The following is a 13,268-nucleotide window of genomic DNA, read 5'->3' as shown; positions in this document are numbered from 1 at the left end:
ACGTTGCAGTTACACAGAATAAGGGTATTCATTTGTTTATTTATTAACCCAAAATTTTACATAGGCCTACCTGACATATGGTACTGCTACCGATTTACTTCTCCTTTAAGTGTTTTTTTGGCAGTCTGGAAGAAGACCAATCTGTATTTTTGTTGAATCTGTTAGCACCGTCGATTACTTTTTCCATTTTAGACGCATTTTTACGATATGCTGCTAATGCTATCGCTCAGAGACTTTTGCCACTCAGTGCGCGTAACAGCAGGCGCTTTCCAAAGGTGACGTCACGTGCACGGACCCCAGACCGATAAATAATGTTACTGATAATAAAAAAACTTCTCTATATCACTTATCTATACTCATAAGTTGTTTGCATAAATTATGGCTTGTTGATGATGATAGATGTCAATTTAATACAGGAAGTGTGGTGAAATATATGCTACTTTTAAGTGATTTCTCATAGCAATGCAATGATTAATGATATTCTAGATTGTCTGGATTGAAACTTTCACATTGTGTACAAAGGAAATAAAATGAAAGGAATTTCCTCTAGCCACTACATTAAAATAGTTATTCAATTGAGTTATTGTGTTCAGTTTCCCTTTTGGAAACTAAAGCAGAAAGTGAAAGTAAATTCATCAAACAATCTTGGTGAGTGACCCTTTCCTGCTGCATATTATTTTGTCTATCTTGTGGATGCTGCTGCACCTCTAACAAAAATATTTACTTCTGTATCTTGCAATCCAGTAATGGGAGTGGTGCAATCTGGGGTCAAAATCAAGTCACTGTTGGTTTGGATTTTTAAACAGAGCATTTGACTTACTATCAAATCAGCACACAATTATACTTGTTTTATTCAGTTACTGTCCCGTAAGAAAAACACAAGAAAGGTACAGCAGTCTTAGTTGTAAAGTATGCCTAACACTTTAAATCGAAAATTAAATTTTGCAGGAGATACTCCAGGACCAGAACTGGGAAACATTGAGGTTTAAAAAATAGCATGCCCCGTCTACTGGACAGATGTAAACAGTACAAAAAAATGTTCACCAAACTTGAAAGTGATACCCATCAATCAATGCTAAAAAATAAAAAATAATTCGATTTTTGACCTGCTTGTTTTATGTCCTTCATGCTCTTACCGTAAGTTCACATGAGGAAATGACGTACAAATAACTAGTTATTTTAAATTTATTACAGTTACATTAGTGTTGTAGACCACAAAAGTCACACAAAGTAAAGATGATCACCAGGTAGGTCCCATTTTATGGAACTTAACACAACAAAAACATGTAAGATGGATCAGATCTGTTCCCATTAGATCCTGCTCTTATGATTAGCATAGCTGGGGAAACCAAACTGTGAGATCATCATATTGGAGTAGCGGAGCGGCATGCCTCGATAGATCTGCACCAGCTTATTCAGACAGTAGGAACGCTGGAGCATGTGCTCAGCCCTGTGCCACATGCCGACGTACCCGCTGCTGGCTTCTTTTTCCAGATTACGTATATCTACAGGCTTCACGAAAACCCCTGAGGGACGCTCGAGCCCAGACACCAGTGCGAGTTGGCGTGCCACGACAAAGTTCATGGCGATGTCGTCACAGTTCTGCGTTTCATCCACCAGTTGATGCACCTCAGTGGGCTGGTCTCGAAACAACTCCAAGAAGCGCTGATGGAAAAAAGCTGCACCCACTAGGATCATAGAATACCTGTTGGAAAAGTTAAATGCCAGTTCAGTGGAATTCAACTTAAGTGTGTGGTTGTTATCTGATGCTACTTAACTCTTTCCCCGCCATCGTCAATCAAGAGAAAATGCTTCCCCGCCAATGACGAGTATTTCCGTCTTTCCGCAATACCGCTATTATCCACTAGGTCCGCAACGTTTAAAAACCAGAAGTATTGCCCTATGGCAAGCAGCTGCATGTCCGTGTCTGTTTTAAAGACCGCTCTGAATGGGATCTCTATGAAAAGTCCGTCACAAAAATGGAATTATCTCAGCCTTTTGCTCAAAATGTGGTGTTTTTGCAGAAACCTACCCATATTCAAAAGCTGATTACAAAAGAAGTACTGAAGGTAGGATGAAAAAACGTTTTTTTTTTTTTTGTTTGAAAGCAGAGGGTCTGTTCTTTCATTTGGTATATTGTATGTTTATATACTTGAAGAACAACATTTTCTGGAAGGCATTAAACTTTTGTGAAAATCATGAAAATCGCTGGCGCTGGCTGGCAACTTTTTTTAAAAAACGCTGGCGGTGAGAGAGTTAATTAGTTCTTAAGGAGTGTTTTTTGTTGCATTCAACAGGTAATGCAAATTTCCAGGGAAGTTCTGTCATCATTTACACACACCGAAACTCTCTAATCCTATATGCACCTGTGCATATTCAGAAATGAAGCAGGATAGACATTTACAGCATTAGTTATTGGTGTATCTATTCTTGGTTTTCTTTTAATGTATAAATTGATTTAATGTATTAAAATTCTGAATGCTTTTTATGTACTCAGAAATTCACATCTGGGTTAGGTTTATGACATTAAAATCAAGTGCTTTTATTTATCAAAATGTGAAAAAAAAATGCACAAAATTATCTGGGCATAAAATAGCTTAAAAAATGTAAATTTAGCAGTGTAAGCAAAAAAAAAAAAAAAATTTGCAGTGTAAGCTAATAGCATTCCTGCACAATATTGGAAATATAATCATATGGACTCAGCAAAAAACTTAAAGCAATCAAAATATCTTCCTTTTAGGGTTTGCTATTCCTTAAACTTGGAAATACTGCACTATTCCCAACCAGTCTTACCAATCACCACCACCTCTGTCTGGATCCTGAAGCTCAAAGCTACCATAGCTGTACACTCCTGATGCCGTGGTCACATGCTTCCGTGGAACAAAACCCACAATCTGATCTGGGAATTGCTACAACATACACAGGAAAGAAACAAATTAATATTATTAATATATATAAAACAAACATCATATTAATTAGCAGTGCATTTAGATAAGTTTAACATGATTTCTTTCATTTATTACCTTCCAGACAGAAAATGCAAAGCTGATATCAGGAACACTGACCAACGTGTCATCATCTAGCATCAAAACAGCTGGCAAAAGATAAAAAGGGCTAGTCAGAACATCAAAATCACATTTTGCAATAACAAGAGGACAACATAGTTTACTCTAAATATTGGCCCTCTAATGAGATAGATACAAGGCAAATATTACTACATTTACTACTTGGTTATCTAAATAACTTGATTCTGACTGGCCAATAGTAGGTATGTGACAGATATGTTCAACATGGTTAATTGCTAAAAGTTGTTCAGATAGAATGAGCTTGAAAAAAACTTTACAATGACACAAAGACCATGTCTATGGGTTCAAGAATAACAAAATACTGGCCATTTGAAACTCGAAAATCAAAACCTTATTTTGTCCCTTTGTTTTTCATTTTGCGAGTGGTAAAACAACCCTTGCGTGTCTTTCAAATTCATTGACATTTCATTCACTTGCAGTTTATCATTTAAACTAAATGTAAGTTACAATTTCAAGAATTTTACTCCGCACGTCGCTTGAGGTAATCTGAAGTTTCATCAAGAGGAACCAAATTGACAGCCATGACAGCCGAGATTGTCACATTCCTACCAATAGCAGCATTATGTGGTCAACTTTTTATAATGCCTGAATTATTGACTGTTGCTGAACACAACTGATTATACACTCACCTATAGGATTACTAGGAACACCTGTTCAATTTCTCATTAATGCAATTACCTAATCAACCAATCACATGGCGGTTGCTTCAATGCATTTAGGGGTGTGGTCCTGGTCAAGACAATCTCCTGAACTCCAAGCTGAATGTCAGAATGGGAAAGAAAGGTGATTCAAGCAATTTTGAGCGTGGCATGGTTATTGGTGCCAGACGGGCCAGTCTGAGTATTTCAAAATCTGCTCAGTTACTGGGATTTTCATGCACAACCATTTCTAGGGTTTACAAAGAATGGTGCGAAAAGGGAAAATCATCCAGTATGCGGCAGTCCTGTGGGCAAAAATGCCTTGTTGATGCTAGAGGTCAGAGGAGAATGGGCCGACTGATTCAAGCTTATAGAAGAGCAACTTTGACTGAAATAACCACTCGTTACAACTGAGGTATGCAGCAAAGCATTTGTGAAGCCACAACACGCACGACCTTAAGGCGGATGGGCTACAACAACAGAAGACCCCATCGGGTACCACTCAATTCCACTACAAATAGGAAAAAGAGGCTACAGTTTCCTCAAGCCCACCAAAATTGGACAGTTGAAGACTGGAAAAATGTTGCTTGGTCTGATGAGTCTTGATTTCTGTTGAGACATTCTGATGGTAGAGTCAGAATTTGGCGTAAACAGAATGAGAACATGGATCCATCATGCCTTGTTACCAGTGTGCAGGCTGGTGGTGTAATGGTGTGGGGGATGTTTTCTTGGCACACTTTTGGTCCCTTAGTGCCAATTGGGCATTGTTTAAATGCCACGGCCTACCTGAGCATTGTTTCTGACCATGTCCATCCCTTTATGACCACCATGTACTCATCCTCTGATGGCTACTTCCAGCAGGATAATGCACCATGTCACAAAGCTTGAATCATTTCAAATTGGTTTCTTGAACATGACAATGAGTTCAATGTACTAAAATGGCCCCCACAGTCACCAGATCTCAACCCAATAGAGCATCTTTGAGATGTGGTGGAATGGGAGCTTCGTGCCCTGGATGTGCATCCAATAAATCTCCATCAACTGCAAGATGCTATCCTATCAATATGGGCCAACATTTCTAAAGAATGCTTTCAGCACCTTGTTGAATCAATGCCAAGTAGAATTAAGGCAGTTCTGAAAGCGAAAGTGGGTCAAACACAGTATTAGTATGGTGTTCCTAATAATCCTTTAGGTGAGTGCATTTCTTTTATGTATAAAGTCACACAGCCAAATATCATATATTGTATTACTGTCCTGTTACATTTATTTTTAATGAATTACATCTGCAATGGCCCTAGGAAAGAACCTTGCAATTCACAAAAAATAAAAGTAAATATTATTATTTACCCAACCTGTGGTTCCAAACCCATGTGACTTGGATGCACAAATGTCACTTGTGTACTCTATTCCAAGCATTAAATGCCAGTTCAGTATTATATGTCACATGAAAACATAAACTATATAGCTCACTCACTATATACCTTTATGGTTTCTCATATGTTTTTTTATAATTTAAGTCTTTTTTTGAGAGTGCTAGTGCTAATTCACTTTATGGAAAAGTGTGTCTAGAATATTGTTCAAAAGTTTCCCGTTGTGTTGCACAAAAAAGTAAATACAGGTCTGTAGCAACATGAAAAAACGGTTCCTTTAACCTCGACTCTTGTCAGGAATCACTCACCATCAGTCTTGATCTCAGGGTGTGGTTGCAGTCGATTGCGCATTCTGTTCACGCTCTGCTCTTTGAAGATGACTGGTACAGGGTGTGGGGCAAGTGAATCCCATAGTTTCCTGGGTGGTGACTCTCCAGCGTTGTTCCAGACTATGATGATGCTGTGCAGGTGAGGCATACCCTGATAATGGTTGAGAAGTTTGAGGAGAACGTCTGTGCGGTTGTACGTTTGCATAATAATAGTGAAACTGTCCTTGGGGTCTGGTAAGGTAAGTGAGGTGTTGGAGCTTTGGCGGAGCTCTCTGAGAACGCTGTTATCTTCATTGTTAGGCAGTAAAAAGGTCAGAGCCACTCCGGCCAGAAGCAGCAACAGTAATGGTCCAATAATGAAGTGTGCCCGCACACGGCCCAATGACCTGCAGCGGCGAAGATGGATCCTCATGGCATAAGAAGCCGTGTTGAGGAAAAAAATCTGTCATTTAACACTGATAAGAAGAAAGTTTCATTTGATATAGTGCACTAAAAATGCTGGGTTATTACACTGTGATTGGGTAAAGTGTGGACAAACCTAGAAAATATCCATACTTGACAACCCAGCATTTTGGGCTGTAAAACAATCTAGCAAAAATTTGGCTTGACCATTGCCTTTAAAATTAGGGCTGTGACGGTTGCAGTGGATGAAGTTACTTTATAAATTCATATGCATGCCATTTACTTTACAGACTTTCCAATAAAACGAAGAAAATAGCCAGTTTATGTTATTTGTAAAGTTTAAAACCAACTGACTATTTTACTGCTATCAGCTCTAGTTGATATTGTTTAACTTAAATTTGTTAAATTAAAGTAACCAAAATAACGTTATATGTTGATTTGACAAAAATGCTGCAATTTTTAAGTATGTTTTAGTTACATATTTGCATTAAAGTATTAATAAGCAATATACATAATAATAATCTGCATGCAAATAAAAGTTGTAAAGTAGACTGTGTGTATTTGCGTTATTTTTTATTACCAGCATATAATCTGTGCAGCTGTCTTAACATCTGAAATGGGTGTAAATAATACTCGCAACGAAACAAAATGTGACGGATCGGTTTTAAACATTATAATCCTTTAATAAAGATTAAACTTCGCTATTCTAAAGTGTTTAACAACTTTGAGTAACAAGCATTACCTCATGGCATTCCCATCACAAGTCTCCAGGAAGAAGTCAACTTGACCGCGCATGCGCATTTACTGGGAGTCCAGTTAAAAGTTTAGCTTTGAATGCAGAAAACTTTTTATTAACAGAATGTATAATTTATAAGCAAAACAACATTAAATAGAGCTTCCTATATTTCACATGTCAGTTAAAAGCTTTAAAGACTCAGTTTAAAAAATGTTGTATTAAATGCATACATTAGAAGCGCACTGCGGTTAACTACGGTGCGGGTAATTTCACACTGCGCTGCGCCAACCGCTAGGCTTATGACCACAAAGTACTGCGAGAGCGATTTAGAAGCACATAATTCAAATCGATCTCGCGGTACTTTGATGTCATAAATCGATTAGGCTGCGAAGCATACTGCAAAGCACCGCCTGAAATCAAACGTCACATGAACAAACCGGAAATAAGATCTAACCGCAGATCCGCTTTTCAGAAAGTGATGATAACAATGTCAATTGACGGCGATATCTATGAACTTTTAAGGTATTCAGCTAATCTAGCCGGTTGATTTTATTTTTGGCGTTTTATTCTGTTTTTATTCTATTTTTATGTCAGTGAGAGGAAAATTTGTAGCTCCTTTTAAGGCATGTTGACTCCCTGCCAGATTATAACTGTCCTCGTAAAAATTGCAACATGATTCAGTAATCATTCCCCTCGGCATTTAATCATAAACCCAACTACACTAGGGATTGAGGTGCGTCATATAGTAATTTGGCTGGAGTTATTTCTCGGCACCTCACCAGAAGCGGTACAGGTGTTCTCATTTTTAATATTCGAATAACTAAAGCTACGTTTTGCAGTCTTTAATGAAATAGCACACACTGAGATGCATTGTGCAGTGCCATAAGGATCCCCAAACACTGAAAGAAGTTACAAATATGATACCCAGGAGCGCTGCCTTGTCCTGTCCTGCAGTATCGCTGTCCAACGGACTCGACATTCCCATCCTGGGTTTAGGTAAGTAAAGCCTGGGCATATGGACATATACTGATAAAATGCCATACATTGATAAAAGCATCAGCCAAATGCATAAAGATGTAAAACGTAAACATGTTGGTCATTTTTTGTATGTCATTTCTTTCGAAAGCCTACCTATGCACAAAACTCACTATAAAAAATGATTTTCAAGAAAAAAATTCTTAGTATTTTTGTCTAAAAATATCTAAAAATTCTTAAATTAGGATGCTTTTTCTTGATGTGCAAAACTACCCAAGAAAATAAGTCTAGTTTTTAGACCAATAATATCAAAATTAAGTGATTTTGTGCATAAAACAAGCAAAAAAAAAAGTCTGCCAATGGGGTAAGCAAAAAAATCTTGAATTTTTTTCTTAAACACTAAATTAAAGAAAAATTCATGAAAAATTTGCTTACCCCATCGGCAGTTTTTTTTTTGTTGCTTGTTTTATGCAAAAAATATATATATTTTTGGTCTAAAAACTAGACTTATTTTCTTGGGTCGTTTTGCACATCAAGAAAAAGCATCTTAATTTAATAATTTTTAGATAATTTTACTGAAAACAAGACAAAAATACTAAGAAAATGTTTTCTTGAAAATAATTTTTTGCAGTGCACCGTTAAATCTTTGCCAATGGTGGAAAGTTACCATTCATTAAACAATACAAATATTTACAAGTAAATATGTTATTAAATATCTGTCCTTGTTATATATTATTGGTCAGATAGGACTTGACTCTTCCTTTAAAATGCCATTTCTTCAAATTTTCTTAGCTACTTTTTCATCCCAGATGTGAGGAAGAATCGCTTCTGGAGAATATCTGGACTCTTGTTTGCTTTGAAACGCTTGTATTTTGTGAATGATTCCTGTGACCTCTTGATCAGGTACATCTCATCATGGAGGCTACAGTCATGAGGCAGTAGTGTACGCTCTACAGCAATGTGGCATAAGACATATAGACACAGCGAAGCGTTACGGTTGTGAAGAGGCATTGGGGAAGGCTCTGGCTGAAAGTGGAGTACCACGAGAGGAAATCTGGCTTACTACCAAACTGTGGCCTGGAGACTACGGCTACCAGAGCGCCAAACAAGCCTGCCGAGCCTCGTGTGCCAGACTTGGAGTAGATTATTTAGGTAAAAGTCATGTTAGGTCCGAGTTACTGTTTTTTTGTAACTTGACAGTGTCGCTTGTTCATCTATTGCTGATTTTAATACATTTGAATTGTTTCATCACAGACTTGTTTCTGATGCATTGGCCCGAAGGCATGGCTTCAGGTCGTTCTAACAGTGAGGTTCGAGCAGAGACGTGGAGAGCTCTGGAAGATCTTTATGATGAAGGTTGACGGCTCACACTGTTGTTTTAACCATTAGTTAATCTTTACTATATGTAACTTAAGCAACATGCACTGAACTATGTTACAGGTTTGTGTCGTGCCATCGGAGTAAGTAACTTTCTCACCTGTCACTTGAATGAGTTGAAAGATGTTGGTGGAGTTGTTCCTCATGTTAACCAGGTAAGGCTGAGCGAATGAAAGATTTGATTACACTTAATACATCTGTTACGTATGGTCACTTGAATTTTCTTTATAAAACTGTATTAGTTACAGGCGTATGGCTAGGATCGAATCACAGCATTGCTGAAATTCAGGTCAACGGCACTCTTTCTAGTGTTAAATGATTTGTGTGAATTGTATATGATTTACTCGCAGGTGGAGTTTCATCCTTTCCAGCAGCCAATGGAGCTTCTTAAGTATTGCCAAAAGGAGGGTATTGTGTTTGAAGGCTACTGTCCTCTGGCCAAAGGTCAGGCACTCACCAACCCTGTGATTCTTCAACTGGCCCAGAAATACGGCCGCAGCGCATCCCAAATCTGCATCCGCTGGAGCATACAGGTGAAGATTTTTCTCAGATTTCATTGGCTGTATAATATACATTATTACAGTGGTTCCCAATTTCAGTCTTATCCCTCCATGTTTTTAAATTCTTCCCATAAAAATCAGCTGATTTAACTCATCAGCCCTCACCCAGGAGAGGCTTGTTAGAGTTCATGGGGTGCTGCACCGAATAACCAGCGTGTGACATCACAGTCTTCTACTTTTGAATCGCTCTCACAGTACTGTGATGTCACACGCCAGTCGGTCTAGGTGGCAACAAACCTTTCTACCTAGTATTTAAACACACTAGCTGGTGAGTTGAATCAAATTGGGCATCTAAAACATTTTGGGAGGGTTGGGCACGGGGGGACTGGAATTGAGAAACACTACATTAACTGCATTCAAATGGTAAGTGTGTAATGTGAAACTTATTTCCTGGTTAGGATGTTATACATTAATTTAATTATGTCTTGTCAGAATGGAGTTGTCACAATTCCAAAGTCCACCAAACCAGCAAGAATTCTTGAAAACTGTCAAGTAAGTTTTAACCATTAACATGAAACTGCAATTTCCATCTATTCGTTAAAAAACATATGTTTTTTGTTATAAGTTAAGCTATTGTAGCCATATCTTGTTTTATTGATATTACATCTGTCACATTCTCTCTAATGATGTGCTTGCATGGTTACTAGCCTAAAATAAAATAAAATAAGATAAAGGGGTAGTTTCGTGGACAGGGCTTATCTTAGTTCCAAATTAAAATGCATGTTTGAGCTGCTTTGATTCCTAAACACCTTGCACTGACGTATCTTAACATACACTCACCTAAAGGATTATTAGGAACACCTGTTCAATTTCTCATTAATGCAATTTATCTAATCAACTAATCACATGGCAGTTGCTTCAATGCATTTAGGGGTGTGGTCCTTGTCAAGACAATCTCCTGAACTCCAAACTGAATGTCAGAATGGGAAAGAAAGGTGATTTAAGCAATTTTGAGCATGGCATGGTTGTTGGTGCCAGACGGGCCGGTCTGAGTATTTCACAATCTGCTCAGTTACTGGGATTTTCATGCACAATCATTTCTAGGGTTTACAAAGAATGGTGTGAAAATGGAAAAACATCCAGTATGTGGCAGTCCTGTGGGTGAAAATGCCTTGTTGATGCTAGAGGTCAGAGGAGAATGGGCCGACTGATTCAAGCTGATAGAAGAGCAACTTTGACTGAAATAACCACTCGTTACAACCGAGGTATGCAGCAAAGCATTTGTGAAGCCACAACACGCACAACCTTGAGGCGGATGGACTACAACAGCAGAAGACCCCACCGGGTACCACTCATCTCCACTACAAATAGGAAAAAGAGGACAGTTGAAGAATGAAAAAATGTTGCATGGTCTGATGAGTCTCGATTTCTGTTGAGACATTCAGATGGTTGAGTCAGAATTTGGCGTAAACAGAATGAGAACATGGATCCATCATGCCTTGTTACCACTGTGCAGGCTAGTGGTGGTGGGGTAATGGTCTGGGGGATGTTTTCTTGGCACACTTTAGGCCCCTAAGTGCCAATTGGGCATTGTTTAAATGCCACGGCCTACCTGAGCATTGTTTCTGACCATGTCCATCCTTTTATGACCACCATGTACCCATCCTCTGATAGCTACTTCCAGCAGGATAATGCACCATGTCACAAAGCTCGAATCATTTCAGATTGGTTTTTTGAACATGAGTTCACTGTACTAAAATGGCCCCCCACAGTCACCAGATCTCAACCCAATAGAGCATTTTTGGGATGTGGTGAAATGGGAGCTTCGTGCCCTGGATGTGCATCCCACAAATCTACATCAACTGCAAGATGCTATCCTATCAATATGGGCCAACATTTCTAAAGAATGCTTTCAGCACCTTGTTGAATCAATGCCACATAGAATTAAGGCAGTTCTGAAGGCGAAAGGGGGGTCAAACACAGTATTAGTATGGTGTTCCTAATAATCCTTTAGGTGAGTGTATATCAGTTCCATTTTCTTGCACACCAGTATTGTTTTTTTTTTGTATGGATTGTTTGTAAAACTACTTAAATGTCCTAATATAACTAAAGCTTAGCTATGGATTAATCTAAACCCTGTCCGGCAAACCGCCCCTAAAAGTTTAGCTATGTATGCAATGATGGATACATTCAAACTAACAATCGTCTGTTTGTCCCTGTAGTGTGCTGTAACTGTGAGTTAAAGTCTGGTGTTCATTAATTTCTCTTTGAGATCATCCTTTTTTGAACACAGTTCATGTCTGTGTATGATTTTACTTTGATCTCGTCTCACTGCTGCTGTGCAGGTGTTTGAGTTCAGGTTGGATGATTCAGACATGGCAGCGATAAGTTTGTTGCATGATGGGAGACATGTAAGCTGGGACCCAACCCATGTGGAATGACCATGAACATTTCTAAGAATACCACTTGCTCAGGTGAGCTTGGGAGATAAACTGGAGATGATTAATAGGACTGTCAAAAGATTAAGCGCCATTAATTGCATAAAGAATATATATATTTGTGTGTGTATTGTGTGTAATTATTTTGTGTATTTATAAGTACATGCACACATCAATACAAAATCTAAATGAATGTATATACATGTAAATGTTTCTTAAATACACGCATGAATATGTATGTATTTATATTATACAAAATAATTACACACAGTTAACAAATATATATTATGCAAAAACAAACTTTTATTTTGTATGCGATTAATCTTTTGACAGCCCTAATGATAAATCAGTTTAACAGTAAGTTATTTGATGACAATGATAAAAATGATTGGTAATTGAGTTTTTGTTTTGTGGCTATAAAAGACCTCTCATGTCTGTACTTAAAAGCACATATAATTATATGGGTACAAAAGGAAGGATGATCTCAAAGACAATATTTTTTCTAACAGTTAAGTGATTCATTTAAACTTATCTATATATGTTGATTCATGTCAATTCTCTACAGGTTTTTGGGTTCACACTTACAGAGGAGGATATGAATCGAATGAGGAGGTTACACACTAATCAGAAACTAATTCATCTCACTTATCCCATCTGGAAAGGGTAACCTTAAGGGATTTGCTTTGCGGATATATGGTACTCTTTTAAAATCCATGATCTGATCTTACTAGAGGCTGTTGTTTATCAAAGCGATCATTTCAGTGCAGGGGATTTTTTTCTGAATGCTGCTGATGTCACACGTGCCTTTTTAAATGACATTGAATTGTGTTGTTTAATCATTGTAATGAACCTGGAGTGGAAGTCTAGGGACAAGACATTTGGGATGTTTAGCAGAAATGCAAAGCTCATATATGTTGAAATGTTTATATGAAATCCAAGTTTTTTCAATAAAGTTTGATCTGTAAAGTTATACAAATAATCTTTAGTAGTGGGACTACTATTCCAGCATTATGGGTGTAACATTTGCAGCCAAAACTTGAAATATAATTGCTCAGAGAATCGGAACAATATCAGTCTTAAAACAACACAACTTGGGGTGGCTTCCCGGACATGGATTAGCTTAAGCCAGGACAAGGCCTTAGTTTAATTAGGAAATATAACTAGTTTTAACAAACACGCCTTACTAAAAACATTACTTGTGTGCATTTTGAAGCAAAACAAAGGGCACTGATGTATTTTAAGTTATGTCAGTGCAAGTTGTTTTCAGTTTTTAAAGCTCTTACATTTATTTTAGTCTAGGACTAGTCTCTGAATCCATGTCCAGGAAACCGCCCCCTTGTGTCTAGTTAAGGACAACGCATTTAACTATACACATCTCTGTGTTATTATTGGAACAACACATTTTGTGTTGTTTTAA

At 37.8% G+C, this 13,268-nt stretch overlaps 2 protein-coding genes across 7 annotated transcripts; one reads left to right on the top strand and one right to left on the bottom strand.

The window, feature by feature from the left end:
• Positions 1-833: 833 nt before the first annotated feature.
• Positions 834-6,724, bottom strand: extl2 (exostosin-like glycosyltransferase 2). Of its 2 annotated transcripts, none has more exons than XM_055202873.2 (5): positions 6,568-6,724; positions 5,403-5,830; positions 3,024-3,094; positions 2,794-2,909; positions 834-1,705 (listed from the first exon to the last, which is right to left on the bottom strand). In XM_055202873.2, exons 1-5 carry the CDS (start codon positions 6,624-6,626, stop codon positions 1,312-1,314), a joined length of 1,068 nt encoding a protein of 355 aa, XP_055058848.2. In that variant the 5' UTR covers positions 6,627-6,724; the 3' UTR covers positions 834-1,311. The 2 variants fall into 2 exon arrangements, with proteins under 2 accessions (XP_055058848.2, XP_055058849.1); XM_055202874.2 differs by lacking the exon at positions 6,568-6,724 and adding an exon at positions 5,962-6,008.
• A 238-nt stretch (positions 6,725-6,962) lies between these two features.
• On the top strand, positions 6,963-12,830 carry LOC129442649 (uncharacterized oxidoreductase ZK1290.5). 5 transcript variants are annotated; one of them, XM_073854194.1, is made up of 8 exons: positions 6,963-7,083; positions 7,401-7,557; positions 8,440-8,688; positions 8,791-8,892; positions 8,977-9,068; positions 9,264-9,446; positions 9,906-9,965; positions 12,417-12,830. In XM_073854194.1, exons 2-8 carry the CDS (start codon positions 7,479-7,481, stop codon positions 12,516-12,518), a joined length of 867 nt encoding a protein of 288 aa, XP_073710295.1. In that variant the 5' UTR covers positions 6,963-7,083; positions 7,401-7,478; the 3' UTR covers positions 12,519-12,830. The 5 variants fall into 5 exon arrangements, with proteins under 5 accessions (XP_073710295.1, XP_073710294.1, XP_073710293.1 ...); XM_073854193.1 differs by having other exon boundaries at positions 6,986-7,294; XM_055202861.2 differs by adding an exon at positions 11,759-11,887 and having other exon boundaries at positions 6,987-7,557.
• Positions 12,831-13,268: the final 438 nt, after the last annotated feature.

The sequence above is a fragment of the Misgurnus anguillicaudatus genome, chromosome 2 (genome assembly GCF_027580225.2).
Source record: "Misgurnus anguillicaudatus chromosome 2, ASM2758022v2, whole genome shotgun sequence".
NCBI lineage: Eukaryota > Metazoa > Chordata > Actinopteri > Cypriniformes > Cobitidae > Misgurnus > Misgurnus anguillicaudatus.
Note: the sequence above shows the minus strand (reverse complement) of the source record. Positions and strands in the feature narration are given on the sequence as shown.